The following is a 27500-nucleotide window of genomic DNA, read 5'->3' on the forward strand; positions in this document are numbered from 1 at the left end:
GGTGAACCCGCAGCTGAGACCAGGGCAAAGACAAAACCTGCAGATCTGGATCCTCCTCATGCTGCTCATGAGCCTCCTCTGCTGCCTTCACCAGTCTCTGTAGGAGGAGAGAGAGAGGGAGGCAGGGAGGGAGGGAGGCAGGGAGGGAGGGAGGGAGGCAGGAGAGAGAGAGAGAGAGAGAGAGAGAGAGGGAGAGAGGGAGAGAGGGAGAGAGAAAGAGATCATCGTCATAAAACTATTCTTTGCACATAAGTCAAATCTCTTTCCACTGGTTATGTTTTTATGTTTCACAGACAACTTTCTAATCAGTCTCTATATTATCGCCTATTAGATTGAATGTCTGCCCATCCTATACTGTAGTACAACATGTCTACACACACACTGAAAACACTTTTAGAGGTATAGGAATTTGTCCAGGTCCTAGACACAAGCTATTTTCCTGGATAGTCAAACAATGAAGATAATGACACCCTTAGGCACACTGGACACTAAACAAACCCTCCATCAGAACACCCCTGCTGTTACACACACACACACACACCACATACACACACACACCACCACATACACACACCACATACACCCACACACATACACACACACACCACATACACACACACACACCACATACACACACACACACCACATACACACACCACATACACCACACACATACACACACACACACACTCACCACATACACCACACACATACACACACACACACACACACACCACACACACATACACACACACACACCACATACACCCACACACATACACACACACACACACACACACACCACATACACACACACACACTACACACACACACACACACACACACACCACATACACACACACACACCACATACACCCACACACATACACACACACACACACACACCACACACACACACTCAACATACACCACACACCATACACACACACACTACACACACCACATACACACACACACACATACACACACACCATACACACACACACATACACACACACATACACACACACACACCACATCACCCACACACATACACACACACACCACATACACACACACACATACACACACATACACACACACCATACACACACACACATACACACACCACATACACACACACACCATACACACACACACACACACACACACCACATACACCCACACACATACACACACACACACACCACATACACGCACACACATACACACACACACAAACACACACACCATACACACACACACATACACACGCCACATACACACACACATCATACACACACACATACACACACCACATACACACACACCATACACACACACACACACACCATACACACACACACCATACACACACACTTCATCATCATCTGACAGGGATACTGTCTGCTGCGTGTTCCTGCAGGGTATTGTGGGTATCTGCGGTTTCAAGCCAACATCATTTCCCCATCTGTCTCAGGAGAGTGGACACACACCTCTGACCTGCATTCTGCAGCCCATCCACACCCTGTAAAGCATGAAGGTGTCAACACACAGGTACTGTTACGTCATTCCCTTTTTGCTTGTTTAAACTTGTACAGATACAAGCGCTCCCATTTAGAGCACATTGCACCATATAGCCTACTCCTTATTGTGTGTGTACATGTAGTACTGGATATGTGTACATGTTTGCATATGTGTGTGTGTGTTGTGTGTGTGTGTGTGTGTGTGTCACAGACAGGTAGGCTGGGGGGCTGGCTTGGCAGACTGTGGCATTTAAAAACAGACTAAAGGTGAAGGGCCTGCAGCTCCACCAGGGTTTAAGTTGTAACCTGCCTCAGGGGGCAACGTGCACACACACACACACACACCACACACACACACGCATTCAAACACACAAACACAGTACACACACACACACACACGCATTCAAACACACAAACACAGTACACACACACATATGCTACATGTGTACACATAAACAAACACACACAAATCACATTTTGTAGACACAAACCTATCAGATCGTATCTCTGGATTAGCAATGAGTTCAGCATGGAACATCGATGATGGGCAATCATTCTATAGATACACCGCCAAACACACTACTAAACACACACACATATATGCACAGACACACACACAATCATATCTTTAGCTCCTGCTGTGAGAGTGGCTTGGCCTGACCGCACTGGGAGAATCATTTATCTCAGACCCCACCAACTCTCTCTCTCTCTCTCTCTCTCTCTCATCCTCTCTCTCTTCTCTCTCTCTCTCTCTCTCTCTCTCTCATCTCTCTCTCTCTGTCTCTCTGTCTCTCTGTCTCTTGTCTCTCTCTCTCTCTCTCTCTCTCTCTCTCTCTCTCTCTTCTCTGTCTCCTCTGTCTCTCTGTCTCTCTCTCTCTCTGTCTCTGTCTCTATGTCGCTCTCGTCTCTCTCTGTCTCTCTCTCTGTCTCTCTCTCTCTCCCTCCCTCCCTCCCTCCCTCCCTCCATCTCTCTCTCTCTCTCACACACACACACACGCGCGCGCAGAGACCTCATACAGTAAATCATTTCATTCATGCTCAGCTTGTTCAGCGGATGAGTTTCTTTGATGCACTCTGCCTCACATTTCCATTCAAATGGCTTTTCCGGAAACTCCAGCAATCAGCCAGCTTATTTCAGACTGACCTGTATGTGTGCATGATCCGTGTGTGTCTGTGTGCGCACATGTGTGTCTGTGTGTAGAGTCACAGCAATCTTTTTCAGCTGGCAACCATTCCTCTCACCATAGCAACACAACTGGCTAGGACCAGCTCCTCGACAGTAAATGAGTCTGCTCCTCCATCCCTCCCTGCGTTCATCCCCGGATCCCTCCATTCCTCCTCTCTCCATACCTTCATCTCTACATCCTTTCCCCTTTCTCTACATCCCTCCATTCCTCCTCTCTCCATACCTTCATCTCTACATCCTTTCCCCTTTCTCTACATCCCTCCATCCCTCCATTCCTCCTTCCCTCTTTCTCTACATCCCTCCATCCCTCCATTCCTGCCTCTCTCCATACCTTCGTCTCTACATCCTCCCCCCTTTCTCTCCATCCCTCCATCCCTCCTCCCCTCTTTCTACCCCTCTACATTCACAGGTACCAAACTCAGGCCCGTCTACAAAAGTCCTCCCTCCCCCACCCTTTAGCATCCTTCCTTTCCCTCATCCCTGCCGTGTCTTTAGCCGCCGCATGCAGGGAAGACAGGACGACAGGGTCTAGTTTGGAACGCAGACACGCCAACACACACCTGAAGGCAGCATGGCTGGAAGATGTAGGGGCTGGGAACCCTTATCTCATCACAGAGCCAGGGGCAGATAAGGAGAATGTGTGTGTGTGTGTGTGTGTGTGTGTGTGCTGTGAGAGCGCAGAGCCCCTGGGGTGCTAGGACAGAGGAATCACAGAGCTGTGTGCTTCTGGAACAAACAGAGATAAGGATGAGAGGAAAGAAGGAGGGGGTGAGAGAGAGGGGGGGAGAATAACATTCTAGAAAGGTCTGGCCGCTTAGCCTTATACTCGGACGGAAATGTCAGACACTGCGTGTGTGTGTCTGTGTGCGGTGTGTGTGCGGTGTGTGTGCGTCTGTGTGCGGTGTGTGTGCGGTGTGTGTGCGGTGTGTGTGCGTCTGTGTGCGGTGTGTGTGCGTCTGTGTGCGGTGTGTGTGCGGTGTGCGGTGGGTGTGTGTGTGTGTGCGGTGCGTGTTTGTTTGAGGGTCTGGTACGTGTTCTGCTCCATTGACACTCCTTATGATATTCTTCTTCTCTTGTGAGACTCCTTTGACCTATGCTCTGTGGCGGTCCCCTCTGCAGTCAATCTGTGTGTGTGTTTGTTCAGGGGGCTTTACGTGTGGCCGTGCATGTGTGTGTGTGACGTGGTGTGTTCTGCAAACGCACACACCCTCAGGTGTAGTCTGTCAAAGTTCCCTGTGTGTTGTAGTTCAGAGTCAGTGAGATTGACTTCCACTTGTAGACGCTGATGTGAACCTCAACAGAGCCTGGAGAGCGGGGAGGCGGGCGGGGCAGGGGGGCGGGGGAGGGGGGGGCGGGGCGGGGAGGGGGCGGCCGGGGCTTGTGGACGCTCACGGGGACGCGTCAGATGGGGCCAGGCCTGGGGGGGCGGGCAGGCCTGGAGGTCTGGAGGGCCTCCAGAGCATTTCAAGTCTTCCGTTTCACTGGTGCACAGATACAATTGTGTACCGGCGCGTGTTTATTCAAATGTGTGTGTATTTGTGTGTCTGTGTGTGCGTATGTCTAAATGAGGCCGACATGTATTCCTATCAGTGGGGGGTCTTGACAGAGCATGCAATGCTGCTTCAGAGAGAGGAAATGACTTTTTCCACTGTCATTTTGTGATTTGGCTTGGTGTGAGATGATAGCAGTAATTAAACTGACACAGTCGGAGAGGCAGGCCCTGCTGTCTCCAAAACACACACACACACATACTCCCACATGTACACACACACAACCTCCCACGCACACACACACGTCCTTCCGCACACACACACTGCCACATGCACGCACACACACTCAGCCATCTTATCTCTGCTAACCTATACACAGGAAACCTGACCAGCCTCAGACATGTTCTCTGATCCATTAAGGATCCACTTCCTGTCTCGATCCACACGAGACGGAGGGGATTTGGGTTTCCAACACCCATTTGCTCCTGACAAGTTCCCTCCCTCCGTCAGCTCTCAGGAGCTGAAAGCTCTGACCTTAGTCCATCAATTATAAATGTTAGGAAGAGAAGAAGAAGAAGAGAGAGTGAATAAATCTGGAGATGACTGCGGATTGGTGCGTTAGCGCAGATGAGGCATGCAGTACCGCTGACCTATGCTAACAAGCGCTAGAGCAGCTGCGGGAGGGGCGAGATGCGGCGGGGGATAGAGGAGGGGGGGAGAGGGGGGTGTGTGGGAGGGGGGGGTGAAGGAGCAAGGTGGGGGCAGGGGGGGTGAGCATGCATTATTGACAGCGAGCGGAAGTCCTGGAACTTTTGACGCAGTACACTCTCCCTTGCCTCGGCACATTTCACTCTGACGGACGGACGGACGGGGGGCAAAAAAAAAAGAAAAACTTCCCGTTTCTGAAAGTTCCCCCTGAGGTGGGAGGTAGAGGGGCGGAGCCTGCAGTCACCCTCTGCAGTGGTGTCCCAGCATGCAAAGCAGCATTTGGCGTGTGCGCTCCCAACAACAAGACGACACACACAAAATAGCTACAAACTTTTACATGTATTTTTGATGTTCAGCTGCAGCAAAAACTGCTATACAAAAATCAGATTCGTAAAAGTAGACATCATAAAACCAAACACCATAAGGGGTTACTCTTTACATGTATTTTAAATGTCTGTACAGCCGAGAAACTCGGAGAACCCTCTTGGTACCCCCCTGTGTATTGAGATGATGCTGCTTGTGTCGGTGCCCCGGTTCTGCTGTATCAGGCCTTGGCTTGCCTCTCCTGTGATTCTGGTCATGGACTCAGTTAGTGCAACCTAAGCCTTGGCCCCTGGTACCAGAGCAGCTCTGGGGTCGGGCTGCTGCCAGCGGCCTGGTCCACTGGGGACTGGGCTGGGCCAAACTGGGCTGGGCTGGGGTGAAGCTATCAATAGCACCAGGGACAGCAATTAATATTGTCAAACCAGAGAAGAGTTGCAGCATCAACAGAATGAAAAAGTGCCCTGTGACACTTTCCTTTCCTGTGTTTACCACCTTCAGGCTGGCCAAGGGCCATGAGAGAGAGAGAGAGAGAGAGAGAGAGAGAGAGAGAGAGAGAGAGAGAGAGAGAGAGAGAGAGAGAGAGAGAGAGAGAGAGAGAGAGAGAGAGAGGGAGAGGGTGAGAGAGAGGGAGAGGGTGACAGAGAGAGAGGGTGAGAGGGAGAGAGACAACAATCAGTTACTGATGATCCAATCAATAACCAGTCATTAATATCCCCTCTGATCAGGTTCTCTCTCGCTCTGTGTCTCTCTCTGTCTGTCTCTCTCTCCTCCTCCTCTCTGGCTGGTGGGTGATAACAGTGCCTCAATGGAAGAGAGACCGTCTCTGCTCTGACCTCTACTGGCTGGCTCGGCCTCGTCATGAGGCACCTGTCACCCTCTACCTACACCTACACACACACACACCAAACACACACATTAAACACACTCACTCAAATCCTCACACGTCGTGTGTATGCCCATACACACACACACACACACTCCCAGCTGCGGTGACAGGGATATGAGAAGGGGACAGCAGGTGAATTTACCAGTGGAGCCATCCAGAAGTCAGTGTGTCAGTGTGATGCTGCAGCTGTGTCAGAGGTAGAGATGGATAGGAGGGCAAGCTAGGACAGGAACATAGTCCAGTCTATACTAGCACACACCCCCAGAGGAAGATAGAGCAGGAACATAGTCCAGTCTATACTAGCACACACCCCCAGAGGAAGATAGAGCAGGAACATAGTCCAGTCTATACTAGCACACACCCTCAGAGGAAGATAGAGAAGGAACATAGTCCAGTCTATACTAGCACACACCCTCAGAGGAAGATAGAGAAGGAACATAGTCCAGTCTATACTAGCACACACCCCCAGAGGAAGCTAGGACAGGAACATAGTCCAATCTATACTAGCACACACCCCCAGAGGAAGCTAGGGCAGGAACAGAGTCCAGTCTAGCACACACCCCCAGAGGAAACTAGGGTATATTCTAGAACACTAGCACACACCCCCAGAGCGACAGGACCACCCTCCGAGACTAAGAACAAAAGGATGTCTTCATGTGCCACCTGTCCACATCTTTCAGAACCAGAAACGTCTCCAGGAGAGGAGTTCCAAGCAAACTCTAGACCGGTGAAGGCAACAAGTGATAACTGCAGGTACACCACTTCAATCAGCCCGGTTCATTATACCAGAGGAACTGTCCACAGCTGGACCTCCCCAGAGCTGCTTTGAAGTCCGCTTTTCAACACGACGGCACTGTGCTTCACTTCAAAGACAACAATTACAACCGCTCCACGGCTTTCAACAGACGCGCTCACCTCGTCTTTTACTCTCTCACTCTGCCTCGCTCCTGCCTCTCTCCTGCCTCTCTCCTGCCTCTCTCCTGCCTCTCTCCTGTCTCTCTTCTGCCTCACTCCTGCCCCTCTCCTGCCTCTCTCCTGCCTCTCTCCTGCCTCGCCAACAAGCAACCAGAGGAGAGGATTTTGGGTGACAGCTGTCTGCCACAGTGATAATCTAGCCTGACTCAGAGACTGATAGGAGGTAATACTAATTAAAAGTAACAATAGGAGTGCTGTGATGTTTCCACATGTACACACGATTCCTTTGTAAGTCTATGTTTACTCCCAAACCATTTCTTAATTGGCCCTGCTTATCTATAATGGAGGAGCAACAATTAGGATCGACTTGGGCAACAGAACAGCATGAGTCTTCTTGGGCAAAGTTTTCTATGAGTCGCTGAAGAGACAGCATCAGCCACGAAGACAGGGAACACACACACAAAATAAATGAAAATTTAAAAAAACTTTTGGAGACCTGATGTGGTTTAGGTTGTGTTACAGTCAAATGTTACGCACATCTTCAAAAACTAGACAATGTTACCTTTCAAATAATTCCTCGCGCTTGCATTTTGTCCTACTGTTCTACTATTATAAGCTTTGCCATTTGGGTACGCCTAATAGGCGAAAAATCCACACATTTCTCGGATGTTAGTAAGACTCTACCAAAACACACGGCAACGCAGGGTAGTGTGTCACAGTGAGAGGATACTGCCTCCATGCAGGGTAGTGTGTCACAGTGAGAGGATACTGCCTCCAGGCAGGGTAGTGTGTCACAGTGAGAGGATACTGCCTCCAGGCAGGGTAGTGTGTCACAGTGAGAGGATACTGCCTCCAGGCAGGGTAGTGTGTCACAGTGAGAGGATACTGCCTCCAGGCAGGGTAGTGTGTCACAGTGAGAGGATACTGCCTCCAGGCAGGGTAGTGTGTCACAGTGAGAGGATACTGCCTCCAGGCAGGGTAGTGTGTCACAGTGAGAGGATACTGCCTCCAGGCAGGGTAGTGTGTCACAGTGAGAGGATACTGCCTCCAGGCAGGGTAGTGTGTCACAGTGAGAGCATACTGCCTCCAGGCAGGGTAGTGTGTCACAGTGAGAGGATACTGCCTCCAGGCAGGGTAGTGTGTCACAGTGAGAGGATACTGCCTCCAGGCAGGGTAGTGTGTCACAGTGAGAGGATACTGCCTCCAGGCAGGGTAGTGTGTCACAGTGAGAGGATACTGCCTCCAGGCAGGGTAGTGTGTCACAGTGAGAGGATACTGCCTCCAGGCAGGGTAGTGTGTCACAGTGAGAGGATACTGCCTCCAGGCAGGGTAGTGTGTCACAGTGAGAGGATACTGCCTCCAGGCAGGTGGCAGAGAGTGTTAAAGAGCGGGAATTGCCGTGGAGACGAGATAAAACCTAGGACAGGAGAACGGTAGCCGAACGGAAATTGAAGCGCAGCGTTTACTTTACCAGAGGAGAGGAGGGGAGAGAGGAGAGAAGAGAAAAGAGGGAGGGAGGGGAGAGGAGAAAGGAGAGGTCCAGGACCACAGCCAGAACATGATACCCCCTGCCCCTAAAGAAAGGTAAAAAAGAAGGAAGTATCCGATATTTCCCACTCCGAGTTCTACCTGACAACACAGCTAGCCTGGTGTCACAGCCCCCGGTGAGATATCCCAGAGGTCCGCACTGTATGTGTACTGCTGCGGGCTCCTACACTCAACAGGGAGTCAGGTGGCTGAGCGGTTAGGGAATCGGGCTAGTAATCTGAAGGTTGCCAGTTCGATTCCCGGCCGTGCCAAATGACGTTGTGTCCTTGGGCAGGGCACTTCACCCTACTTGCCTCAGGGGAATGTCCCTGTACTTACTGTAAGTCGCTCTGGACAAGATCGCTGCTAAATGACAAAATGTAAACATTCCTAGTCAGCCAGGCTGGGTCACATGGCCACCCAGGACGATGACGCCGTCGTAGTGGGAGTGGGTGTTGTGGTTCCAGGGGTTGAATCCTCTGAGGCACATCATTGTTGAATGGAGAGGATGCCTGCCTCCTGCCAGCCTCCCTAGTTAGCATGCCCTTCATACTGGGGGATACTATCATCCTCTCTGCCCTCGTTCCAACAGCTGCTCTCTCTCTCCTATCCCCCCCTCGTCTTGTCTCTCCATTAAAAGGCACTTCCACAGGGTCCCCGACCGGCATCCCACGACACACACATAAACACATTAGCGCACACTCACATTAGCACACGCAAGCGTACACATAAACACACCATCACACACACGAACATAAGTACACACACACGCATACCAGCACAGACACGCACGTCGTCACACACACACACGCACGCACATAAATACACACACCAGAACACACACAAGCGCACAGCAGCCAAGCACAAGCCATTAGCCAACAGAGCCACTCATGTCTTGGGGGAGTTTAGGCACTTTCAACCCCCCACTGGGGAGCTTGCAGGGTGGGGGGGCGACACTAGCACACCCACCACCCCCTTCTGTAACACAGAGTCTACCACAGTTTACTGTCAAGAATAGGTATTTTAGAGGCAGTTGGGATTCTAATTCTCAACTAATAACCACAGACTATTAATAGCACATACTGGCACATTTTTAGACCGGGTTTAATTCAACTCGCCCTGTGCAAGAAGAAACCAAGCACAACATTCCTAAAAACTTATCGGAACTAAATCAAGTCTTTCAAAAACATAATAAAGGTGATGTATTTACACAGATATGTTCATAAAGACTGTAGTGTGACTTTACTGCCAGAGCGATGTTATAGGGCCTCGGGGTGGAAAAAAATGGAGTGTGTGTGTGCAGTGTGTACAGAAGGTCATCATTGTACACACACACACACACACACACTCACAGAGGAGGCCTTGTCTCTGTCTCTCTCTCTTTCTCCATCTCTCTTACTCTCTCTCTCTCTCTCTTTCTCCATCTCTCTTACTCTCTGTCTCTCTCTCTTTCTCCATCTCTCTTACTCTCTGTCTCATATAAACACCGACACTTAAAGAGAAATCCAATTTCTGTTAACAGCCCCATGCAGCACTGATAGGATCTCTCACCTGCAGCCCGAAGAGCTGAACACCACAGATCCATCCAGCACTGCCCCTCTCTCTCCCCATCAGACACACACACTCTCACACACACACACACACACACACACTCACACTCCCCATCAAGTCTCCCAGCCCTGTCCTAAAGTGGCTTCTAAGATACTAAGTTTCATTTTTTCGTAGGAATCAATAATATGACACATACACTGACAGGTACACTGACACACACATTCACACACACCACAAGCTCACAAACACTACCCCCTCACACAGCCATTTGAAATGTAACATGTTTGCCATTCTGTGGGAAGTTGGGCAGGATCGTTGATGTGGTCAGAATTCTGTTCGTCATTGGTACAGCTGAGGATATAGTGGCAGACTTCACTTGTTAACTTCCTGTCATGTTAGGCGTAACCCCCCTCATCTGCTCCTACCATCGTTGCTCGACAACATCATAAAATACAAAGGCAAAATTTCCATGTTTGAAGATTCTGAGCTTCTTTCATCAACAGACTAGCTAACAACAGATATGTGGGCATACAGTTGCTATGCTACTGTAAGTGGTGATCATATTTCTAAGTGTAGCACTAATGTGTTCGCAAGCTTCTGTTACAGGCTACAATAGCTTTCAGCGAATAATCGACAGTAGATCATTCATGGACAGAAACAGAGCCTGCTAGATAGCCACGAACTTGTTAACTTGGTGTAATATATATCAATAAACCAACCAGTTAGTACTAAAAATGTTGTCATGTTGGCTAAATATCGTTTTATTCTAAAATTAGTGTCCTGCCTGTTTTGTCAATGCATCATTCACCTCTCCTTATTCCTGTTGATCTTCATAAGCTGCTTAGCAGCGCCACTGCCAACTAGCTTTTCATCCATCTAGCCAAGTAGCTCTAATTAGTTCCTAAAAACAGGTGTTCTTGAGCTTTTTATGTGAATGACCTCTAAGGCAAGAGATAAACAGTTACTTTACAAGTACTATCATTCAATTTGTGGCATGCGTCGCCTCATGAACCGTTGAAAATAGATTTTGAGCTAAGACGATCGCTTACAGCCTGCGGCTATAGGTGCTGATGTCCCGAGATTTGCGATTTGTCTTTTAATAGATATATCTCCTCCTCACGATGAATCATGTTGGTTCAGTGTAATACATATGGATGAAATTAAAACACTGAGAAAACTAGAAGTGATGGGGAACTTAACTACCTTAATATCTCAACTGAATCCGTGATCCACCTTCTGTCAGATGGTTAGCTATTTTGGAAGGATCTGAGCCACATTGATCTGAGCCAATGCGTTTAAATCAGTAGGCCTTATAGGACTTACGGAACACATTTGTTTCACTTAACATATTCTCGTCTACTTGAGAAGAAACACAACAGCATTTTTTTCTTTTAACACTTCATTTTCGTTTTAGCCTGTCGAACCGAGCAGTGGAACTGTCTCGTTTATCTGTGTCCTGAATTCCAGGCAGGTGTAAACCATTAAGTTTTACACCCAAGACTGCCTAAAGCTAAACCAGATTAAAACCCTTTTCATTTGGGTGGCAGGCGTTGTGGATGTACCTCCATGGCCTCGGCCTTCTTCCGGAACATGTCCTCCATGTCGTCTGCCAGCCTCTTCACCAGCCTCAGGCCGTTGATCTCTTCCACCCGCACTGCTCGCTCAAACTCCTTGTATTTCTGGAACACACAAACATACGTGGGCACCTTATTAGAGCTGCTAGACATTTTATGATTGTGATGAAGGATCTAGGTAAGAACTGCAGTGAGTTTGAACGCGTACAAAAGCTGTCAGTTCTGCATGGCCACTGATTGTAAGTAACCTAGCTAACCACTGTCTTTATGAAATACTTCTTGAGTGTTTTGCCTGTTAGACATTTTAATTCCACTCTTATTTTAAATGTGATTTTTCAACAAACGTGAACATAAAATATCAAATACCCCTTCACACCCATCGTGGGTGTGAATGTTTGAGCCAAAGAAAAACGCAAATCCTCCAATCCCCTCTTCTGGAGACCGAGACAGTAAGTCGAGCTGATTCGGACTCATGCCCTCGCCGCACACACACACACACATTGCTTTGCTGCCTGGGTGTTGGGGAGTTTCTTTTTAAATTATTTTTTTCAACATCAGGAATACTGTTGGTCTTCAAAGCTGCAGACGCCTGCGTTCAAGTCTGGAGGGATTTAACCGAAGATTACCGTCATATCAAATGGCAGTGGTCTCTATAATGTTGGGCCAAACAGCTTAGATTAACACTCTCACCCTGGTCTTACAGCAACCGAATGACAGAATGAAGGAGGAGGAAAGAGGGATGTAGAGAGAGGTGAGGAGGGAGAGAAGGAGAGAGCGAGAGGAAAAGAGAAGGGTAAGGAATGCCATCCGACTTGTCTGGCGTGGGCGAGGACAGTTAGGATTTAGATGATGATCAGAGAAACTGCGAGACATGACAAAACTGGAGGAGAATTCTGTATCACTGGATTGATGGTTTTAAGAGAGGCTGTTCTCTGGGACGATGTACTGCAGGCAGCAGGAGAGGTGGAGAGGCAGGGAAAGTGAGAGACTGCAGCTATTTACTCCTGTTCATTGTACACTGAATGAATCCTCAGCAGAGTCAATTTACGACACATTATCATTGAAATGAACTGCAAAGTGCCTCCTTTTTGAAACAATCAAATGCACTAAAGTCCATTTCCGTATTTTTCGATACTGAGTGCCCTTTGTTCACAGGAACAAGTGCGTACAGGAACTCAGTGCTACAAAAATGTGTGTCTGGTGTGTGTGTGTGTTTGTCTCCACCACAGCAGAGGATTTGACTTCCACTCTGATACTGTCCCCCTCAGAAAGGAAAGACAATGCTGAGAGAAAGAAGGGGGGGAGAGAGAGATAGAGGGAGAACGTGCGAGAGAGGGGGGAGGTGTAGAGATGTCAAGCTTTGTGTGGGATGCATCCTTTTCATGAGAGGCAAGCAGAAAGCAGGTGACAGGTGTGGGAGGGGGGGATGAGATTAGAATGAGGAAGAAAGAAACTGGGGAGGGAGAGACAGATAGAGAAAGAGAGAGGGAAGAGGGAGAGAGGGAGAGAGAGTGAAGGAAAGAGAGAGAGAGAGAGAGAGAGAGAGAGAGAGAGAGAGAGAGAGAGAGAGAGAGAGAGAGAGAGAGAGAGAGAGAGAGAGAGAGAGAGAGAGAGAGAATGGCACGGCGGGGGGATGGAAAGAGGGGTGGAAACAGAGGGCAAGGAGAGGGAGGTGTAGAGAGGTCACACACTGGTGTAAAATGTATCCTGATCTCTGAGGGCTGTGAGAAAGGGGGGGAACAGGGGGAGGGAGGGAGGGAGGGAGGGAGGGAGGGAGGGAGGGAGGGAGGGAGGGAGGGAGGGAGGGAGGGAGGGAGGGAGGGAGGGAGGGAGGGAGGGAGGGAGGGAGGGAGGGAGGGAGGGGAGAAGTTGGGAGAGGAAACTGGAGAGCTGTTCTGGAACATACCAGCTACTCGTGAGACCGCTGAAGAGAGAGAACAGCACTCAGTACAGAGGGAGGAGGAGAGATAAACAACATGAAGGATACAACTGGGGAAGACATGCTGAACGGAGACATAGAACTTGCACAGAGAGAGAGAGAGACCAAGAGGTGGCTCACAGTAGCATGCTGCTATAAGGACATTATTATGAACACCATGGGCCCTATAAAAAACAGCAGTCCTAAGCTTAACACCTTGAAACCCCAACCTCCACCCTCACCAGGAACAGGAGGCAGCTACAGTTTCAACATTGTGTGTGACCAATCGTCGCGACTGACTCAGGAGTCAGCAGCAAATCACAGTGACAGAGTGAGTACCAAGAAGCCAATCACGCTGAATGACCGACCATTCTGGAACCAATCAGAGTGACAAACGGGAGCATTTGCCACTCATCCCAGCATCGCAGTTTGACACTCTTCCTGGGAACGAGTCCTGACATCAGGGACAGTGGATATTCCCCTCCTTCTCTCTTCATCCTCTTTTCCTCCCCTCACCCCCCTCCCCCCCCCCCCCCCCCGCTTCCCTGGTGACATGGTAAGTGTTTGTAAGGCCGGGGGGAAGGGGGGGGGGTACAGTGTACCTGAGGTGTTGTCACTCAGGTTGTCATGGTGACCTCAACTCTGAACAGCCCCACTCTCCGAACCTGAAAGAGACCATGGCTTGAGACAGGAGCCGTAAAAGTCACGGAGGTCAACATAAGGCTAGGAGTTTCTGCCCCTGCCACACCTTACTGTTTGGCCTGAAAAAAGGATTTGCTCTAAATTTCCATTTAAATAAAGCTGAAATCAAATGATGTGATGCAATTTGATATTGTATAATCATTTTATTTTTCTAATTGACAAAATAGAGCATTTGAAAGCTGTACTGGGAGCTGTCCTTACATTCAAACAGATTTCTCTCTGATCAGAATCTAGTTGGGCCAATCACAACCATCTATCTGATTTGGGCGGGTTTAATACGATGTCTATGCAGAGGAGCGCTGTTAACACATTTTAATAAACAAACTCGAGGACATTCTGTTGCTCTGATTGGTTGTTTCCATCCAATTCTATCCAATTGGGTCCAGAGACATTTTGGCCTGTGTAACGTCCCTTGGAAATCGAAAATGAACTGAGAGGTTCCAGACTAATACACATTTCAGAATCAGTCTGGCCCAGTTCTCTCTCTCTCTCTCTCTCTCTCTCTCTCTCTCTCTCTCTCTCTCTCTCTCTCTCTCTCTCTCTCTCTCTCTCTCTCTCTCTCGCTCGCTCGCTCGCTCGCTCTCTCGCTCTCTCGCTCTCGCTCTCTCTCTCTCTCCTCCCCCCCCCCTCCCTCTCCCTCTCTGTTGTGCCCCAGTAGACACAGGGGATTGTGCTGCTAATCTCTTCCACACAGAGTGCTTCAACAGTAGGACAGCAACAGCCCACGGCCTCCATCTCCAGGTTTCAGCAGTCAGCCAGGATCTGAAACACACACACACATTCACACACGTACACGCACACACTCACACACACTGTCTCACACACACACACTCACATACACTGTCTCTCACACACACACACTTTCAATCCCTTGAGACATGCCATGTGCCAGCCTGTCTCAAGTCCTCCACCATCATCCCTGTGCCCAAAAAGCCAAGGCCAACAGGACATAATGACTACAGACCCGTCGCCCTGACCTCTGTGGTAATGAAGTCTTTCGAGCGCCTGGTGCTGGCACACCTTAAATCCATCACTGACCCTCTACTGGACCCCCTGCAGTTTGCCTACAGAGCCAACAGGTCTGTGGACGATGCAGTTAACATGGCCCTCCACTTCACCCTACAGCACCTGGACTCCCCAGCATCCTATGCCAGGATCCTGTTTGTGGACTTCAGCTCTGCCTTCAACACCATCATCCCCGCCCTGCTTCAGGACAAGCTCTCCCAGCTGAACGTGCCTGATTCCACCTGCAGGTGGATCACAGACTTCCTGTCTGACAGGAAGCAGTGCGTTAAGCTGGGAACACAAGTCTCTGACTCCCGGTCCATCAGCACCGGATCACCTCAGGGCTGCGTCCTTTCTCCTCTGCTCTTCTCCCTGTACACCAACAGTTGCACCTCCAGTCATCCGTCCGTCAAACTCCTGAAGTTTGCGGACGACACCACCCTTATTGGGCTCATCTCTGGTGGAGACGAGTCTGATTATAGGTGGGAAGCGGCCAACCTGGTGACCTGGTGCAGCCAGAACAACTTAGAGCTCAATGCTCTTAAGACAGTGGAGATGGTTGTGGACTTCAGGAGGAACACAGCCCCACTCACCCCCATCACCCTGTGTGACTCCCCAGTCAACACTGTGGAGTCCTTCCGCTTCCTGGGCACTATCCTCTCCCAGGACCTCAAGTGGGAACTGAACATCAGCTCCCTCATCAAGAAAGCACAACAGAGGATGTACTTCCTTCGGCAGCTGAAGAAGTTCAACCTGCCAAAGACAATGATGGTGCACTTCTACTCAGCCATCATTGAGTCCATCCTCACCTCCTCCATCACCGTCTGGTACGCTGCTGCCACTGCCAAGGACAAGAGCAGACTGCAGCGTATCATCCGTACTGCTGAGAAGGTGATTGGCTGCAATCTGCCTACCCTCGAGGACCTGCACACCTCGAGGACCCTGAGGCGAGCGAGGAAGATTGTGGCCGACTCCTCCCACCCTGGACACTCCCTGTTTCAGTCACTCCCCTCCGGCAGAAGGCTGCGGTCTATCAGGACCAATACCTCACGCCACAAAAACAGTTTCTTCCCTTCCGCTGTTGGCCTCTTCAACAAGGCCAAGGGACCACACTGACTCAAATGACTTATTGCTTAAAACACACTGCTTTTGCACTGCACCACAACATGGTATCTTGTACATTTGTATTTTTTGTAATATTTGTATTTTTGTATTTTTATATTGTAATTTACGGCAACTTATATTTATCCCACTTAGTACTGCTAGTTTATGTACCCTTAGTATAGTTAGTCCACATATTTAAATTTTAGGTATATGTTTATTGTATGCACCTTCCTGCCAAAGCAAATTCCTTGTCTGTGCAAACTTTCATGGCGAATAAATCCCTTTCTGATTCTGATTCTGATTCTGATCACTCACACGAACGCACACACGGACTCACATACATACACACACTAGTCTCACGCACACACACTCACTCACACAAGGGTACCACACACTGACATGACTCACATACATACACACACTAGTCTCACGCACACACACTCACTCACACAAGGGTACCACACACTGACATGACTCACATACATACACACACTAGTCTCACGCACACACACTCACTCACACAAGGGTACCACACACTGACATGACTCACATACATACACACACTAGTCTCACGCACACACACTCACTCACACAAGGGTACCACACACTGACATGACTCACATACATACACACACTAGTCTCACGCACACACACTCACTCACACAAGGGTACCACACACTGACATGACTCACATACATACACACACTAGTCTCACGCACACTCACTCACACAAGGGTACCACACACTGACATGACTCACATACATACACACACTAGTCTCACGCACACTCACTCACACAAGGGTACCACACACTGACATGAGGAGCAGGACTGTTAAAAGTACAGTGTAAAGTGTGTGTGTGTGTACATCCTGTACATGTGAAACAGCAGTGGAGTGGATAGCTATGATTCTGCATAGTGAAGAGCAAGCACAGTAGGATGTGACAGCATAAGTGTATAGGGTCCGTATGTAACAGGGGATGTGGAGACAGAACTAGCAACCATCCATACACACACATCTACTGCAGGACCACACATGAACTCCCAGAGAGTTGGGAGCATAGGGGCATCGCAGTATCTCTCTGGACTAGACATCACACAGATCTTATTCCTAACAACTCCTACGCATGTATCAATACGATGGTGTGTGTGCGAGCAAGAGAGAGTGTGTGTGTGTATGCACGCCCGCTTGTGTGTGTGTGTGTGTGTGGTCTCTGTGGGGTTTGATGGCAAAGTGATTAATGAAGGAGAAAAACGTCATTTCACACAGACACTCAGCCTCAATCCCGAAACCCTCAGCTCATTTTACGCATCACTGGAGCACCTTACACACACACACACACACACACACACACACAGCTGTTGAGGTCACATGCACTTGTACATAGGTATACACATACACACCCTAATGCCACACATACAAACTAGAAAGTTTACACAACCAGACATTTCTGTAAATGACCACCTGTTTTCAAAGGGAACTGGCAACATTACCTTTGGGAAAATCCTAGTAAGGATCTGAAGTGTTTGTAAAGGTCAGACAAGCTCTCATGAATCCAGATCCCGAACAAAGAGCCGGGAAACACAGCTGGTCGAGTCATCTTAGCCAACCTCCTCATCCTCTCCAATCATAAACCAGCTTCTTCAACTTCCTCATCCTCTCCAGTCATAAACCAGCTTCTTCAACCTCCTCATCCTCTCCAGTCATAAACCAGCTTCTTCAATCTCCTCATTCTCTCCAATCATAAACCAGCTTCTTCAACCTCCTCATTCTCTCCAGTCATAAACCAGCTTCTTCAACCTCCTCATCCTCTCCAGTCATAAACCAGCTTGTTCAATCTCCTCATTCTCTCCAATCATAAACCAGCTTCTTCAACCTCCTCATTCTCTCCAGTCATAAACCAGCTTCGGGGCTGGACTCATGAGGAGGTCTACTGCTGCCATGTTTGTTTTATTACAAGTGGATGAGAAGAGTATGGGTGAACAATGTGTGTGTGAGTGTGTGTGTGTGTGCGTGTTGTGTAGATCAAAGACTTATGAAATGGAGGGCCACTCTGGGAAAGTCCCGAGGTAGAGAAGAGAGGGAGACAGAGAGGGAGAGGAAAGAGAGAAACAGGCCTGTAAAGAGAGGGAATGAAAAACAAAGTTCTTAAACCGGGTGATGCTTAAGGCCTGTTACCTTCTGTTCTCGCAGAGCTCAGATCAACACCTTCAACAGCTTTGAACCTGAGCAGAACCACACTTCTTCTGCTGTCTGGGCAGAGTGGAACAAGCCGGTATAGAAGTCTAACACGCAGAGAGCAGGACTGATAACTCTAGTTAATGGACTCTTTGATGCTTTAAGACCAGGACATCCATAACAAAAGGAGGGGGGGGGAAGAAAGGCTTGAAAAGACAGAGGGAGGGCAAGAGATTATTCCTCCGTCTGGACGGTCACGCTCAATCTATTCTCAGACTGTTTCTGGGGGAGAAGGGCGGAGTGAACTCTCCTTTCTTCTCTCCTCTCATCTGCAGCTCGCTTTTTCGCTCTCTCGTGGTGCTTTTTCATGGGTAGGTTTTGTGGTAGTCTGACAGAGGGACGGTGTGGTTAGAAACCACCGCATCGAGGGCAAAGCACACGATGCCTGTGGAAACCCAGCGTGTTAGCGCACCGCAGGACACCCAGGTAAACTGTACCTTTGGTTTGTCTACCTGGGAGGACTTTGCCTCTTCGTTTTGGCCCTACACTTTTAAGAGGAACCGAAGCACCAGTATGCTCAAAGAGATTTTAACACAGTGAAGAAACTGTGATTGAAGATTTAAGAACATTGTTATAATGTCATAAAGTCATTGTCTTTATGTTACAACCAGATGCGCAAACTATTGTCCAATCTTATAGCCTAAGAAACGGGAGAATCTCACAATGATAAAATATATTTCTACAATGTAAACCTAATTCCGGCAAGATTGCATTGCTACAAAAACAGTGATGACAGTCTTATATTAAGGTGTTAAAGTACAACAAAAAGCCCTCTAAATTATTCAGCTGGACCACAGAACAGAAGAGCAAAAGCTAGAAGCAATCATTTCCTTCTCGAGTCAATAGAGGGCACTTATAAGTGTGTGTACATGGCTGGATGTTGGGAAGAAAACCAGTTACTGCTGCACTACAGTCATCATTTTAATAAACACACATTGATGAAACACTTGGCTGTGTTTGTAATTATGGTGGAACATGCTTCTGAGAAGCGAGGGATAAGGGGAGGAGAGGGAGGTGTCAAAGAACCAGGACCTTCACGTCTCCTGTCAGCCTGTGCCCCGCAACGGACGTGCCACTACACCTGAGTACAAAAAACTCTTTGTGCCGTTAGAGGTGTAAATAAGTGTGTGTGTTTGAGTGAGTGGATGTGTGTTCTCACGTTCAACCCGTGCCCAGGGAACTGTAAAAGTAGATCATCAGAGACAGGAGGAAATCACCCCGGCGTCACCGAATCGCAAACACAAAATCACCCCCCTCCCCCCCCCCCCCCCTCTTTCTCCCTCCCCGTCCCTCGTACAGGAGGCCCCACGTCCCTCTCCCTCCCCGTCCCTCGCACAGGAGGCCCCACGTCCCTCTCCCTCCCCGTCCCTCGCACAGGAGGCCCCACGTCCCTCCCCGTCCCTCGCACAGGAGGCCCCACGTCCCTCTCCCTCCCCGTCCCTCGCACAGGAGGCCCCACGTCCCTCTCCCTCCCCGTCCCTCGTACAGGAGGCCCCACGTCCCTCTCCCTCCCCGTCCCTCGTACAGGAGGCCCCACGTCCCTCTCCCTCCCCGTCCCTCGTACAGGAGGCCCCACGTCCCTCTCCCTCCCCGTCCCTCGCACAGGAGGCCCCACGTCCCTCTCCCTCCCCTTCCCTCGTACAGGAGGCCCCACGTCCCTCTCCCTGCCCGTCCCTCGTACAGGAGGCCCCACGTCCCTCTCCCTGCCCGTCCCTCGTACAGGAGGCCCCACGTCCCTCTCCCTCCCCGTCCCTCGCACAGGAGGCCCCACGTCCCTCTCCCTCCCCGTCCCTCGCACAGGAGGCCCCACGTCCCTCTCCCTCCCCGTCCCTCGCACAGGAGGCCCCACGTCCCTCTCCCTCCCCGTCCCTCGTACAGGAGGCCCCACGTCCCTCTCCCTCCCCGTCCCTCGCACAGGAGGCCCCACGTCCCTCTCCCTCCCCGTCCCTCGTACAGGAGGCCCCACGTCCCTCTCCCTCCCCGTCCCTCGTACAGGAGGCCCCACGTCCCTCTCCCTCCCCGTCCCTCGCACAGGAGGCCCCACGTCCCTCTCCCTCCCCGTCCCTCGCACAGGAGGCCCCACGTCCCTCTCCCTCCCCGTCCCTCGCACAGGAGGCCCCACGTCCCTCTCCCTCCCCGTCCCTCGTACAGGAGGCCCCACGTCCATCTCCCTCAGCGGAAGAACGCCGCCTGGAGGGGAAGTGGAATCATTCATTTCACGCTTGTCCTGTCTGTCTCAGAAGCACGATGGTCTAAGTCTCGTGGTGGCGACAGCCACTCCCTTGAGATCCCCACCGATCTCCCTTTACAAGTTCTGAGAGTGTGGGGGGGGTGTGTTCATGTGTAGGTGTGTGTGTGTGTGTGTAGGTGTGACACAGACAGACTCTCTCTCCCACAAACTCAAGCACACCCTCTCCAACACACACACACAGTCAGAATGTCACACACATGCCTGATCATACGCTACTGGGAGAACAATCCCAGTGTGCATTGCGGCTATTGCATATGCACCATTGCCTCTGTGAGTGTGTGGTGAAAGCTTGCAGTCACTAATGGATACTATCGTTCACTGTCCCCCCCCCCGCTATGCCACATACACACACACACATGAACACACACACACATTCTTCATTTCTTAATAAAGTCCATTTAGAAAAGCAATGTCGGTTAGTTGTAACTGATTCAAAATTCTTGTACTCGCAGTGAAATATATTATTGTTGCTTGCTTCTCTACAGGTACACTCTTGCACTTTTGAGGTTCATGTTGTTTAATTGTAACTTGTTTAACTGCATGCTCTTATGTCTCTTCCTGCTGGCACTTATTTGGTTTTTCACAAGGTATGCTTCATGTTTTGGCTGCCCACAATGTTTGGGGCTATCTCGTTGTTATGATCGGTGACCTATGCACTTTTGTAAAGTTCTCTCTTGGAAGTCGCTTTGGATAAAAGCGTCTGCTAAATGAATAAATGTACAATGTAAATGTAAATGCAATGTGTGATACAAGACAAATATAAATGAATCACTAGAGCATCCATAAAATGTTCTTAATATGTTCTTAATATGTTGCTCAAACTCCAAGTGAAGTTTATGCATTTAACTTCTGGAGGTTGAGGTTAAGGTGGGCATGCAGGCTCCGGTAAGAAGAACAGAACACAGCTAAACGTCATGACAACACAAACAAGACATAGGCATCTATGGTTTAGACAAACAGGGACAGAGGGTTCTCCAAAAAGAAATAAAAACAAACCCTAATCAAGTGACAACCCAAAAAACAAAGAACAGGTTCAAAAACTAAAGTCCAATCTTTGATTTGGGAAAATAAAAAGAAGGTAAGTCGATGTGTTTCTTTTAGAACTCATTCGGTTCTTCTGTTTGTTTGTTTGAGTTTTCTTAGCGATACAAATTGTGTTCTGTGGCTCGAAGACTGTTCTCCATGCATCCTCACAGGCACAGATTGATTTCTGCGTCACAATGCACAGATACAGGGAGTGGGGAAACCTCGTAATGGGTGTAGGAAAGCCACATTTATTCCCCAAGCCAAAGTTCCACTTCGCAATTTCCTTTCAGTATGTTTTTCTCTGTTTGCGTCTACAAACGCACGATCCTGTCTTGGAGTTTAAATCCATCCGAACCAACTCAAAAGCTGTTTTTAGAGTCAATTCAAAGAGCATACTTTCTGATAACCAGCCTTGGCTTTGACAGGAGAATTCTACTTTACGTTGGTTACGGAACATGAAGAAAACATTGTTTTCTTATCTGAGATCTTCAGGGATGGGGCTTACGGGGAACAGTATACAGTTCATCTTGGAGAGACAAATCCAAATGTTTTTGGATTGGAATATTCACCTCTCCACACGGAAAGTGACCGTCAGTTTGATGGAAGTAAAAGGTATTATTCAAAGTCATTGCATGATAATGTTTGTTATTTGCTCGAACCCTTTACACATCCCTTCCCATTCAGGACCAAAGCTCACACATCACATACTCTCTCTCAGTCTACTTTTATGGCTACGCGCCCCCTCCCGCACATACACACCCACACGCACACACACACCACACCCTCTGATCAATACAGATCAATCAATCAATCCCCACCCTTGTCACTGATCAATGTCTTGTTCTTGCACCCTGGGTATTTAGCATAAGTCTGTGTCATCATTGCATTAGCAACTACGGGCATCAGACTACTACTCAATACACAGAGCGTTAGTGAAAAGACAAAGCGTAAGGAGCCCCCCCCCACCACCCCCCCACCCTGGAGATCAATACTGACTCTCACAGCGACCTGCTCCAGTAGATCAGAAGGGGCCTGGTTCTCCATGTAATCGTCGTGACGGCGTGTGGGATCTGGTGCTGGGGGTTTGTTTGTGCTCCAGGCAGACCACAAAAGGAAAAACATGCGGACATGATTGGCCGAATTGAGTGAGTGTGTGGTGTGTGTGTGTGTCTGGTCTTTCAGTAGGTCTAGCAGGTGAGAGAAGGTGAAGGTGAGAGGGAGGGGAGAGAGGACAGGGAGCTCTCACACTGAGATGGCTTTGGCAGGCCTCTCTCAGTCTAGGACACACACCGGGAGGTGGGGTGGAGACCTCACAAACACACACACACACAGCGAGGTGGGGTTGAGACCACACAAACACACACACAGAAAGGGGGAAGGGGGGGGGTGGGCAGGGAAGGAGGGGGGCCTGTCTGAGGGAGTCACAGAGTGCAGCAGGAGAAGGATGTTGTGCTGGGCCAGCGGAACTATTTTTGGTGTGGACCCGCTCCATTCCTGCATCACCGTCAAGTGTCCCCAGAACGCCTCCCATCTATTCTTTAGTGCCATAAACTAAAGCTGCATCTGTTCTATAATTCACAAGAGAGAGGGAGAGAGAGAGACATAAGCGCAGAGTGAAAGAGAGAGACACTGCGAGAGAGAGAGCAAGACACACAGAGACAGAGAGGGAGATGGGCAGATAGAGAAAGAGGGGGAGAACAATGTGGGCAAGTCAGACATAAATCACGTAAAAAAGTTGTTTAAGCTGACAGAGAAGGACTGAATGTCCGCTCAAAACAGACGTTTTGTCACGTTCATCTTGCATATTTCCATAAACAAAAAAAAAAGTACAAAATTAAAATGACTTAATTTATGTTATATTTAGACGGGAAGAGGGATGTAAATGCATTGAGTGTATTTCGTGCGGAAAGGGAAGTGAATGGCTCATAACAGTAGCTGAAGATTGTGTTACCAGAAGGAGATCAATACTAACATCCACTGACCCTTGGAGAACCCTATCTCCTTCCACTTCGACTTGTGTGTCTCTGTCACGGAGCGCACGGCGACGGTGCGCCAGTCTGCATCACCGGAGTTCTAGTGCGCACCTGTTTTATGTTGGGACTAATTAGGACGGCTATATAAGCCGAGATGTTTCCCACTTCGTTGTGGAGTCTTATTCTTTCATGTTATGGCCGTGTGGCGTCGGACCTTTGTTTCCTGACCTTTGTTTTTGTTAAACCTTGTTTATTCCAAGTAAAGACCTCGTGCACTTTCGTCCCAAAGACGCTGACTCCTTGTCTGCTTTACCACAGTCACCTTGAACAATAAACCCTGAACAATAAATGAATGCCAACACAAGCAAAGTGCTGACCCTCCAAGACTCAACACAACAACTAAAGAGACAGATGAAGCTAAAACAGCAGGATTAAGAGTCTCTGTGTTTTGGGAGGGAGTGAGAGAGTGTGGAGATAGATATTGTGATTAATAGTGCATCCGTAATGAGTGTGATGTGCATTCCTCTCTCTCTCCGCCCATTACCTACAGTAGAGAGGGCGGGACCAGCCGACTGGCAGGGTGATTGATGGGGCCCACAGCGAGTCAGAGACAGTCCTTCACGCAGCACTGCGCACACTATATTTACTTAATAGCAATAGTCCCCTCCCCCTCGCCAGCCAGCGCTTTGTTTGCTATGGGAACGTAATCTAGTCAATGGAATACTATTTCAACACATTTGTCATAATTGAAAAGCGTGCGTGTGTGCGAGAAGATAGCAGCTAGCACACTGTCATCCATCCATGCCTGTCTTGTGTGTGTGTGTGTGTGTGTGTGTGTGTGTGTGTGTGTGTGTGTGTGTGTGTGTGTGTGTGTGTGTGTGTGTGTGTGTGTGTGTGTGTGTGTGTGTGTGTGTGTGTGTGTGTGTGTGTGTGTGGATGCACTGGAACTTTGTAGTTCGATTCCGACTTGGGCCGCTCCTGTCTCTCTCTAACTGACACATGTAGAAAAGCTTCTTTTTTTGAATCATCGCAATCACATTCCCACACCACAAACTTGTGTGGCAAATATCCACCAGACATGCAGTGTTAAAAAATCGAGCGAAAAATCGAAATCGATTTTTGGAGAGAGGGAGTCAAAGTGTGGCCTGTCTCGGAGCACAGGGCCTGCTCTGTGCTCCAGAAACACTCTTAAGCGAGCACATAGTGTTGGAAATGTCATGAGGGTCGCTATTTCAGAGAAGGGCTTTCTCATGCTTTTCTACAACTAACAAAGAAGTAATTACACTGTGAGTGAGTGTCTGTGTAGAGTAAAGCTCCGGTGCCAGACACATAAAAGGATGGTTGTGCTTTACTCTCGCCCACTAACAAAGTAATTAACTCTGTGACATGCACCCCCCCCACACACACACTCTCTCTCTCTCTCCGTCATGTCATAAATGGCAGAGGAAGAGAACACACATATCAACATGCCTCGATCACATCGAGGCAGGACGGAGATAAAGAGAGGGGGAGTGAGCGAGAGATAGCCGGGGAGAGAGGTGGCTGTGGAAGTGAGGGATTTAGTATGGGAACAGAACAAGAGAGATAAGAGAGGAAGAGAGAGAGATAAAGAAAAAAGTTTGCAACAGGGAGATGACGGATGACGGAGTGAGAGAGCGAGAAAGCAAGAGAGAGACATCAATGCACGCCCCCTCCCCTCATCGCCAATTGCGTTGAACCAATCCTGACAGCTATTCAATTTACCAAAGCTAAATCTAACCAGAGGCCATCTCCCCCTCACAGGCCCTATCACTCAACTCTCCACCCTCCCTCCCTCCCTCTCCTGCCTCACACACCCCTTCTCCCTCACTCACCCCTCCTCCCTCAATCCCCCCTCCCTCTCCCCCCTCCCTCTCCTCCTTCCCTCACCACCTCACCTACCCTCCTCCCTCACCCCCTCCCTTGCCTTTCCTCCCTCTCTCCTCCCTCATTGGCCCTGTGACTCACCTCTACTCATGTAGCATCAACACAATGTTATGGGTGAGCGAGTTGACTGTAGCAAGATGGCCGCCATGTGCGGACGTTCGACTCCGTTGTCCGGCAACGCGGACGAGACATCTAGTGTTTCTATATATCTATGCCTGAAACACCCTCAGGGCAGGAAGAAGAAGGAATGTCATTACCATCATAATCACAGCTCTGAACATTCCAACCATGTGGAACTCAATTTAACTCGTCATACTAAAGAACTGTTTCAATTTGCCTCTGGGCTGTTTTCAGAGCTCTTCCGGTTTCCCTTTGGCCCCTGCACTGGGGTCAGCCTGCATTCCCTGCACTGGGGTCAGCCTGCATTCCCTGCACTGGGGTCAGCCTGCATTCCCTGCACTGGGGTCAGCCTGCATGCCCTGCACTGGGGTCAGCCTGCATTCCCTGCACTGGGGTCAGCCTGCATTCCCTGCACTGGGGTCAGCCTGCATTCCCATCCTGAAAGTGAGGGTTAAAACTACGGACCCCACTCCTTCCTGGACAACACTCACCAGGCAAGTTGTTGGTCAACAGGTTATTAAACTATCTTTGAAGGCAGAGATTACGTTTTTTAAGATTGATAAGATTTGAAAATGCATGTCATATTTCATGATGGACATAGTTACAGCATGCTTGAGGAGATTCCACACAGTGACATTGTCACTGTGACACACAGTGTGGCTGATTACTGGGAAGCTGAAAGTTGTGAGCACAGCCAGCCATCTTTACTTCAATTGGCCTGGTTGTTTTTGACCACAGATAGCAATCACGTCATTAACAATTTAGCTGACAAAAATCGAATTTTCCGAAATCTAATTAAGATAAATTAAGTTCCAATTGGCGTAGATGTTGAAAGGAAAAAACAGATCTGTTGTGCTTGGGTTAACAGTGTAGGTTTCATTCAATTCCCATTGTTAATGAAACATCTAATTAATTTAGATTAAAATAGGAAAACACAAACACATTACTTTGTTGAAATTACACAATTAGTCATGGTCTCAGATCCATGGGTATGACTGTAATACATATTCATCATAAAAATAGTTCACTAGATAAGGAATTATAATAATTTACACTTGAGAATATTAATGAAGTGCATCTAAATGTTAGGGGATGGCAAACATAATCTTTATGTAAACAATGAAAGGTTTCTCAATGTCTCTCTCTCTCTCTCTTCACATCTCTCCTTCTGAACCGCTTGGCCTGGCTGTATCATGGAGAAAGTCTCCTTTCTGATGTATATTCACAAACCAGATAATACAGCTCTTTCTACTGTCTGTATGGGAAACAGGGTGAAGCAGGGTAGTGTGGGTGTGTGTGTGTGTGTGTCACTAGGATAGTGAAACAAAGCTGTGTGTGTGTGACTGTGTGTGTGTGTGTGTGTGTGTGTGTGTGTGTGTGTGTGTGTGTGTGTGTGTGTGTGTGTGTGTGTGTGTGTGTGTGTGTGCGTGTGTGTGTGTGTGTGTGTGTGTGTGGACAGCTATCAATCCCACCCTTATATACAGACGCTCAATGATACATGAAATTGAACTTGGGAGAATTGTTACACAGACACACAAAATGTTTAACAACAAGCACCCAGTGAGATGTTT

At 48.9% G+C, this 27500-nt stretch overlaps 1 protein-coding gene across 1 annotated transcript in view; it reads right to left on the reverse strand.

Moving 5' to 3' along the window:
• cacna2d3a (calcium channel, voltage-dependent, alpha 2/delta subunit 3a) overlaps window positions 1-27500 on the reverse strand; it is an 87030-nt gene that overhangs the window by 55336 nt on the left and 4194 nt on the right. Inside the window, 2 exon segments of the mRNA XM_067239132.1 lie at window positions 1-97; window positions 11676-11792. The exon segment at window positions 1-97 is cut by the window's left edge and continues 29 nt beyond it. Of these exon segments, the coding sequence (XP_067095233.1) occupies window positions 1-97; window positions 11676-11792 (214 nt within the window).

The sequence above is a fragment of the Osmerus mordax genome, chromosome 7, assembly GCF_038355195.1.
Source record: "Osmerus mordax isolate fOsmMor3 chromosome 7, fOsmMor3.pri, whole genome shotgun sequence".
Taxonomy (NCBI): Eukaryota; Metazoa; Chordata; class Actinopteri; order Osmeriformes; family Osmeridae; genus Osmerus; species Osmerus mordax.